General features: G+C 35.9%; 1 protein-coding gene across 1 annotated transcript; it reads left to right on the top strand.

The window, feature by feature from the left end:
• Nucleotides 1-660: 660 nt before the first annotated feature.
• LOC107793795 (xylan O-acetyltransferase 1-like) lies at nucleotides 661-3517 on the top strand. The gene is made up of 5 exons (XM_016616235.2): nucleotides 661-1343; nucleotides 1422-1593; nucleotides 2314-2513; nucleotides 2597-2755; nucleotides 2839-3517. The coding sequence occupies exons 1-5, from the start codon at nucleotides 751-753 to the stop codon at nucleotides 3185-3187; spliced, it is 1473 nt and encodes a 490-aa protein (XP_016471721.1). The 5' UTR covers nucleotides 661-750; the 3' UTR covers nucleotides 3188-3517.
• The last annotated feature ends 5897 nt before the right edge of the window (nucleotides 3518-9414 follow it).

Here is a 9414-nt window from a genome sequence, read left to right as displayed (position 1 = left end):
ATTATTTGTCTGTTTTTTCTGTTATGTGCAACAGCTCGCTGGATATTAAGCAACACATAAAGAAAATAACAAGAAAATGATAATCTTTGATTTTGTTTATCCCAAAATTTCAATGTGGCCATTAATCCAAATTACATGGAAATTCCCCAATATCAAAATTTTTTCCCATCCCCCAAATATCAACAAGACTACTCAAAATGATAGTAGTAGGAGTTTTCATCCAAATTGGCAAAAGAAGAATTTAATTTTGTTTTTTTTCGAGTTTAATGTATGTGCATTGAAAGTGTATAGTATTTGCAATAACAGAAAACTTATCTATAGAAATCTTACTTTTGTGGTCGAAATACATTTAATTGTTTTTTTAATGTGGGGTCCTTATAAAAGAGTATGGAAAACAAGAGTCAGAAAGATTAAATTAACAGATCAATATAACGCTTTGAGATCACTCCTCTTCTCCCAATCTCTCTCGCACATCTAACAAAGGTAGTTGTTCGTTTGCTGGAGCAGGAGTAGCACAGCAGTTTCAAACAAATACACCTAAATCTGAGAATGACAACAACCCTTTAGCCACAATCAATATCTTTCAGAAAACCCCATTTTACCAAATCAAATATTTCCTAACAGAAAAACAAAAAAAAAGTATTAATTAAAAAAAGAAAAGAAGTTCGAGATGTTATTACTCTTTCCCTTCTCTATATTTCCTATTGTGAGCAGTTGCATTTCCCATCAGTGTTTCATTTACTCTTTCTCATGCATTCACTCCGCGGCCGAAAAACGCCACTCATTTCCCCTGAATTATTCAACATGAAACAGCACAGTGGCCGTAAGAATAATAATCTCTCAATATTCGTAGTCGTTTTCTCCATATTCCTCTTTGGTTGTTTCATGTACAATGAAGACGTTAAGTCCATTGCAGAATTCCCATTTTCAACACCCAAAGCTCAAGAAATCACTGAACAAGAAAATGGGATTCAAGAAAGCAGTGTTTCAACTGTGGTTATGAATTCAAGAACTGTAGTTGAAACAGAAACAGAGGCCGTTAGTACTGAACAGGAAGTTGTGAATTTGAAGTCTAGTGAAGAAGAGGAAACGGAAACAGAGCAAGAAGAGCAGAAGATTGAAATGCCAGTTGAAGAAGAAGAAGAAGAGGAGAACATTGAATTGCCACCTGAGAATTGTGATCTTTTCGTAGGGAATTGGGTATATGATAATGTAACACACCCAATTTACAAAGAACATGAATGTGAATTCCTCACTGCTCAAGTTACTTGTTTGAGAAATGGAAGACAAGATTCTATGTATCAGAATTGGAGGTGGCAACCCAGAGACTGTTCTTTACCCAAGTAAGAAGAAATTTCTTGAATTACTATTCTTTTCTTCAATTTTTTAAATACCATTTATGTTAATTATTAAAATTTCAGGTTTAAACCAAGATTGCTGCTTGAGAAACTAAGGAACAAGAGACTCATGTTTGTGGGAGACTCTTTGAATAGAAATCAATGGGAATCTATGGTTTGTTTGGTTCAATCCGCAGTTCCTTCTGGCCGAAAAAGCTTAAACAAGACTGGCTCTTTATCTATTTTCAGAATTGAGGTAAATCTATCAATTCTATTAATTTTTTCAAAAGATGGATATCTCATAATTACTTTCCTCAAGCATAATAATTATGTTTTTGCTTTTATTAGTTTGATAAGACTTTAATGCTACTTTATCAATTAAAGACTTTCATGTAACTTCAATGCTAGTACTTTATTCTCTCCGCTCCATAATAAGTGATTTTTTGGTTGGTTTTACACAGATTAAGAAATTCACCTTTTAACATTAATTAACAATGAATTTGACTATATTAACATTTACTTTTTCTTCACATAAACACTCCTAACACATACTCTAATACTATTTACTCCAACGACAATATAGAAAAAAATAATTAATTCATTCTTAAAATCTCAAAAAATTACTTATTTTGGACCCAAAAAAAAAAAAGACTGACCGGAGAGAGTATTAATTAAAGACTTAATGCAGAGTACTTTATTAATTAATCCTACTAAGCATGATCTACTGTAGTTTTGACTGTGTCTCAATTTAATGATGTACTGTTGCTTAATAAATAATCTTGATTAGTTAGACAGGTCGCCACTACGTAATGACAGAGATTCATCGTCTATTTAAAGCCTTTTCTGTTCACCTAATATAGGTGAAATTAGTTTGTTTCTGTTGAAAAACTCTTGTAGTGGTTGGATTATTGTCACTAACCTGGAAAATTGACTTTGTGTATTAAACTTTTCTGTTTTATAATATGAATATATGCAGGATTATAATGCCACAGTGGAGTTTTACTGGGCCCCATTTCTGGTGGAGTCGAACTCAGATGATCCAAATATGCATAGCATCTTGAACAGAATAATCATGCCTGAATCTATTGAAAAGCATGGCAACAACTGGAAGAATGTGGATTATCTCATCTTCAACACTTACATTTGGTGGATGAACACTTTCAGCATGAAAATCCTGTAAGTAAACACCTTCATTTTATTCCTCTACAATATTCAATCGAGTTTAATTCATGCACTAACGATGTGAGAAATATTTACAGGCGAGGATCATTCGATGAAGGGGCGACAGAATACGACGAGATAGATAGACCAATAGCTTATCGGAGAGTTTTGACAACATGGTCTCAATGGGTCGATAACAATATAAATCAAAATCGCACCCAAGTTTTCTTCATGAGCATGTCTCCACTTCATATAAAGTAATTCCCCTTACCCTTTTGCTTTTAAATCTTGGCTGACAAACATAAATATACTAATTCTTGAGTGCAAATGGGTGAAACAGGAGTTTAGATTGGGAAAATCCTGATGGAATAAAATGTGCTAAAGAGACAACACCAATATTGAACACATCAATGCCACTAGATGTTGGAACAGATAAGAGACTGTTTGTGATAGCAGCAAATGTGACTGAATCAATGAAAATCCCAGTTTATTTTCAAAACATTACAGCATTATCAGAGTACAGAAAAGATGGTCACACATCAGTTTACACAATTCGTCAAGGCAAAATGCTAACACCTGAGCAACAAGCTGATCCTGCGACCTATGCTGATTGTATCCATTGGTGCCTCCCTGGATTGCCTGACACTTGGAATGAATTCCTCTATTCGCGTATTATTTCACGTTCTTGACACTTGGACCTTCTTCATTGTGCAGCTCTTACTACAAATTTTCCTCTTTTTGTTTTTTAACCTTTACCCACAATATTAATTTTTGCGCATTTTCAGTTTGTTTGTTTTTTTAAAATCAGAAGAGCAAAAGGAAAAATCTTGTGGCTGTCCTTCCTTAAGTTGGGCTTCTTATTCTCTTTTTCATCTGTTTCTGGGGATTTTCATTTGGCCTATGAGTTTAGTGGAACTGCCAAATTGGACGAAAACTGAATGGGAAAATATATGTTGTACGAATTGTACAATGAAATTTTATGATTCAAAGGAAATAATAATAGATGCAAATTGTAAGTATCTCTTCAAAAGTGTTGCATTAGCCAGATGCTAATTTTGATAACTTTGAATGGTGAGTTGACCGCATGCATACATACAAAAGATGTATATATTCTTATTTGTAAACAGTAAATTCAATTAATTTGTATTAATCTGATTGTAAATATATTTTGCACGGTTAGTAGATGGAATCGTTTAACATTGCCCATCAATAAAAATTACACCACCAATCTATCGGGCCATTTGCATCCACACTCAGTTTTGGAGTTACAATTGAAGTTATACCTACTTTGCACAAAAATTTATAAGCCTACCTGTGACGACCTATCCGGTCGTTTTGAGTATCTTAACCATGTTCTCCTAATTATTGCCTCCTCTATGTTTTATTGTGGTTATGTGACTTGCCGGATGGTTGGTTTGGGTTTGAGATGACTTTCGGAGTGGTTGGGACACTTAGTCCCAAAGTTGGAAGCTTAAGTTGAAAGAATTGACCGGAGTTTGACTTTTGTGTAAACGACTCCTGAATGGAGTTTTGATAGTTCTGATAGCATCATATGATGATTTTGAACTTAGGCGTATATTCGGATATTGATTTGGAGGTCCGTAGTTCGTTTTAGCTTGAATTAACAAAAGTTGGAAAGTTGAAGGTTTGGAAGGTCGAGAGGTTTGAACGAGAGTTGACTTTATTGATATCGCGAAAAAGGGCCAAATATACCCTTGTACTATAAAAAAAATATTTAAATATACCCTTCGTTATACTTTGGGTCCAAATATACCCCTATCGTAATACTATTGGTTCAAATATACCCTTCTTCTATTAAGTTTGTCGAGGGTGGACATCCAATTCTATATGGCACTGATATTTGATGAGGTGGATATCACGTGGCATGCCACCTCAATGCCCCTAATCCATATATAAAAGACTAAAATTTAAAAATACATTATTTTTCATGGTAGCGGTAATGGTGGCAATAGTGGTGGAGGGGAAAAATTTTTAGTGGCAGAAAAAAATAGAAGTGGGGCGTAAAATGGGCTAGGGGTGCTGAGGTGGCAAGCTATGTGGCATCCACCTCATCAAATGTCAATGCCACATATTATTGAATGTCCATTTTGGACAACTTAATGAAAAATAGGTATATTTGAACTAATAGTATAACGACAAGGGTATATTTGGACCCAAAGTATAACTAAGGGTATATTTAAACCTTTTCTTATAGTACATGGGTATATTTGGCCCTTTTTCCTTTGATATCGAGATCGGATTCCAATTCCGAAAGTTGAAATAGGTCTATTGTGTCATTTATGACTTGAATGCAAAATTCGAGGTCATTCAGAGTTGGTTTGGTATGTTTCATCGTTAGTTTTGGAAATTGAATGTTCATGGATTCAATAGGTTTGAGTTGGGTTACGATGCATAGATTTGATGTTGTTTGATGTGATTTTAGACCTCGAACAGGTCCGTTATGTGATTTGGGACTTGATGATATGTTTACACGTGGTCTTGGTGGTCTCTTCAAAAGTGTTGCATTAGCCAAATGCTAATTTTGATAACTTTGAATGGTAAGTTGACCGCATGCATACATACAAAAGATGTATATATTCTTATTTGTAAACAGTAAATTCAGTTAATTTGTATTAATCTGATTGTTTGTAAATATATTTTGCATGGTTAGTAGATGGAATCGTTTAACATTGCCCATCAATAAAAATTACTCCACAAATCTTAAGGTAGTGGTTAGACTGACTATGTTGTATGGGGCAGAGTGTTGGTCAGTCAAAAACTCCTATGTCCAGCAGATGAAAGTAGCAGAAATGAGGATGTTGAGATGGATGTGTGGGCATACTAGGTTGGATAGACTTAGGAATGAAGTTATTCGGGACAAGGTGGGCATTTGTATCCACACTCAGTTTTGGAGCTACAATTGAAGTTATACCTACTTTGCACAAAAATTTAGAAGCCTACTTGTGACGACCTAGCCGATCGTTTTGAGTATCTTAACCCATTTTCCCTAATTATTTCCTTCTCTATGTTTTATTGTGGTTATGTGACTTACCAGGTGGTTGGTTTGGGTTTCAGATGAGTTTCGGAGTGGTTGGGATACTTAGTCCCAAAGTTGGAAGCTTAAGTTGAAAGAATTGACCGGAGTTTGACTTTTCTGTAGACGACTCCGGAATGGAGTTTTGATAATTCCGATAGTTTCGTATGGTGATTTTGAACTTAGGCATATATCCGGAAATTAATTTGGAGGTCCGTAGTTCGTTTTGACTTGAATTGGCGGAAGTTGAAAAGTTGAAGGTTTGGAAGGTTGAGAAGTTTGACCGAGAGTTGACTTTATTGATATCGTGACAAAGGGCCAAATATACCTCTGTACTATAAGAAAAAGTTTAAATATACCCTTCGTTATACTTTGGATCCAAATATACCCCCATCGTAATACTATTGGTTCAAATATACCCTTTTTCTATTAAGTTTGTCCAAGGTGGACATCCAATCCTACGTGGCACTGATAGTTGATGAGGTGGATGCCACGTGGCATGCCATCTCAGTGCCCCTAATTCATATATAAAAGACTAAAATTTAAAATACATTATTTTTTCATGGTAGCGGTAATGGTGGCAATAGTGGTGGAGGGAAAAGAAATTTTAGTGGCGGAAAAAAATAGAAGTGAGGGGTAAATGGGTTTAGGGCGCTGAGGTGGCAAGCTATGTGGGTAACGACAGGGGTATATTTGGACCCAGAGTATAACCAAGGGTATATTTAAACCTTTTCTTATAATATAGGGATATATTTGGCCCTTTTCCGTTGATATCGAGATCAGATTCCGATTTCGAAAGTTGGAATAGGTCTGTTGTGTCATTTATGACTTGGATGCAAAATTCTAGGTCATTCAGAGTTGGTTTGGTATGTTTCATCGTTAGTTTTGGAAATTGAATGTTCATGGATTCAATAGGTTTGAATTGGGTTGTGATTCGTAGATTTGATGTTGTTTGATGTGATTTTAGACCTCGAGCAGGTCTGTTATGTGATTTGGGACTTGATGGTATGTTTACACGGGGTCCTGGGGGCGCTGTGTGTGATTTAGATTGAATTCGGAATTATTTTGGACTTAGAATAACTTCTGTCTAGCTGAGGTTCTGGTGCAATCGCACCTGCGCACTTTGGGCCGCAGGTGCGGCACTGCAGAAACGCCATGAGAGCCCAAAAGCTAGATTTGGGGGTTGGGCGAGTTGTGACCGCAGGTGTGGTCGTTTCTCCACAGAAGCAGTTGTGTTCCACAGAAGCGCAAGCGCAGATGCGCACAACGGTCCGTATAAGCGATTTTCCTGGCTTAATGAAAAGTCGCACCTGCGATGGATTTTCTGCAGGTGCGGACCGCAGAAGCGGCTATTGGTTCGCAGATGCGGAATAGCTGGGCAGAAAAGGGGTGGATCGAGGGTTAGAGTTATTTTTCATCTTTTGAGCTAGAGAGCTCGATTTTTTGCGATTTTGGAAGGGATTTTCAAGGAGTTGATCAGGGTAAGTGTTTTGGATTCGGATTTAATTATTATATATGAATCCGTCCTTATTTTTATCATTTAATTAGTGTTTTGATTTGGAAAAATTGAAAAATTTTGTGATAACTTACTAAGCTATAATTTGAGGATTTGAAGGTCAATTTAAGATCAGAATTGGATGATTTTAATATGGTTGGACTCGTTATTGAATGGATATTCGGATTTTATAAGTTTGGTCAGGTTCTGAGATGCGGGCCCGGGATTGAGTATGGTTTGTATTTATGGTATTAAGTTATTTTAGTTAGATTCGAGCCGTCTAGAGTTGGATATTAACGGAAAACGCTTACTAGTGGATTGAGTTAGCTTGTTTGTGTACTACCCCTTAAGATTAGAGTTATTTATATTATTTGTGATATGTGAAAGTCGTGTACGCAAGGTGACGAGTGGGTACACATGCTATATGTGGTATTTGACCGGTTTAGGTTATTTAGACTTTTTTCATGCCTTTAATCTAATTGTCATAGCATGTTATATCTTACATTGTTAATCTACCCTCTTATGCCTTATTTAACATTGTTAACATTTGTTCCACCTCTTACTTGTTATTTTGCTCTTATATGCTTTAGTTGAAATTATTGCCTTCCTTATTGTCCCGTTACTTCTTAAATTGGGGAATTACTTACTTGAAGTTGTTAATTCATGGAATATCTCTTGTTTAGCAAATGGTGTTGAAGTTGTAAAAGCCATTATCACTTTGAGGCGAAGTTGTTAATTGTTGAGATATCATTCTTGTTGAGCTATTCACCATTATTTTGTTATTGTTGAGATCCTTGTATACATTGTGGTTGAGCTATGGGCTTGTTGATATGGAAATATGGGTATTGTTATTTCTTTTGGTAAGTTATGACATATGGGCACTTGTGGTGTGAGTTGTGATTATGTTATGATATTGATGCGCATGCAGTGGTGTAAGGATATGGGTTAATGTACATGTCGCTGCATAAAGTGGAATTTATGTGTGTGTTGCTAATAAGGGAATTACTAGAAGCCACGCGGCGACATAAGATGGGCTAAAGTGCGTGTAGCTATTTCGGAAAAAAATTATTTTCAAACTATCTAATGGTAAGGCTCACTCGACGGTGTAAGGAAAGATTGTGATTGTGATTGTGATTGTGAAATGAGATTACGAGACGGTACCTCAGTTGTGATTCTTGTTGTTATCTCTCATTTACCTCACTTGTATTTGTACGTATTATTTTCTTGATGTTCTTATTATGTGTTCCTTCCTTGTTGCCTTTGTTGCTTTAAATTCAGTTGTATCTTATCCTGTTGTATTGCTTTATTGCCTCATTTTTCTCGTTTCCATTATTAGAATGTACTATACTTGTTCAACTTCTTCTTTTTTATCCTAGTAGGTGTCTTGACCTGGCCTCATCACTACTTTACCGAGGTTAGGCTTGATACTTAGTGTGTACCATTTGGCGTGCTTATACTACTCTTCTGCACATTTTTGTGCAGATCCAGGTACTTCGACCCAGGCTAGGCACCAGTGAGTAGAGCATTCAGTTCGGAAACTTCAAGGTACACCTGCCCGGCATTTGCAGACCTCGTAGTCACCCTCTGTCCTTGTTTTTATACTAATTACTCTTTATTTAGACAGTGATGTATTAGAAGTTTTACAGCATATTCGTGTAGAGCTTATGACTCAGTCTCACAAAATTTTGGGAGTTATTGTCAGCGGTATTGTTGAGTTCTATTATGATAGCTAGATGATTTAAATTTGAAGTTCTATTATTATTTTCGCTATTTCTCCATGCATGTTAGGCTTACCTAGTCTTAGAGATTAAGGGCCATCACGACATCCTCCGGGGGAAAATTGGCGTTGTGACACTACCACTTTAGGATTAATTTCAGACTAATCGGGTTTGAAGTTGAAAAAAAGATTAGTCTAAAGTACAATACACTTAAAGCCAATTAGGTCTAAAGTGCAAATAAATGCACTTAAGATGCACTTAAAGCCAAATAGGTTTGAAGTGCAATAATTATTTTCATGCACTTAAGGTCAAATAGGTCTGAAGTGAAAGAATTGCACTTCAGATGCACTTAAGGCCAAATAGGTCTTAAATACAATCAATGTTTTCATGCATTTAAGGCCAAATAGGTCTGAAGTGAATAAATTGTACTTCAGATGCACTTAAGGCCAAATAGATCTGAAGTGAAACTAATATTTTTATGCACTTAAAGTATAAATAGGTCTGAAGTGAATAAATTGCACTTCAGATGTACTTAAGGCCAAATAGGCCTGAAGTGCAAATTGCCGAGAAACAGAAACTTGTTCTTCGAATTTCAACAATCCAAAATACTATTTAATACCTAAATCTGCTCCAAGTGAGCTCAAATTACTTGTTTGTTGTAGACTTCAG

Source organism: Nicotiana tabacum, chromosome 4 (assembly GCF_000715075.1).
Source record: "Nicotiana tabacum cultivar K326 chromosome 4, ASM71507v2, whole genome shotgun sequence".
NCBI classification, from domain to species: Eukaryota; Viridiplantae; Streptophyta; class Magnoliopsida; order Solanales; family Solanaceae; genus Nicotiana; species Nicotiana tabacum.
The sequence above is the reverse complement of the archived record's forward strand: the minus strand, read 5'-3'. Positions and strand labels throughout refer to the sequence as shown.

Excerpts from the sequence above, each read along its gene's own strand:
- LOC107793795 (XM_016616235.2), top strand. The coding sequence starts at position 751 with ATGCATTCACTCCGCGGCCGAAAAACGCCACTCATTTCCCCTGAATTA. Across the intron at positions 1,594-2,313 it reads TATCTATTTTCAGAATTGAG|GATTATAATGCCACAGTGGA; the intron begins GTAAATCTATCA and ends GAATATATGCAG. Across the intron at positions 2,756-2,838 it reads ATGTCTCCACTTCATATAAA|GAGTTTAGATTGGGAAAATC; the intron begins GTAATTCCCCTT and ends TGGGTGAAACAG.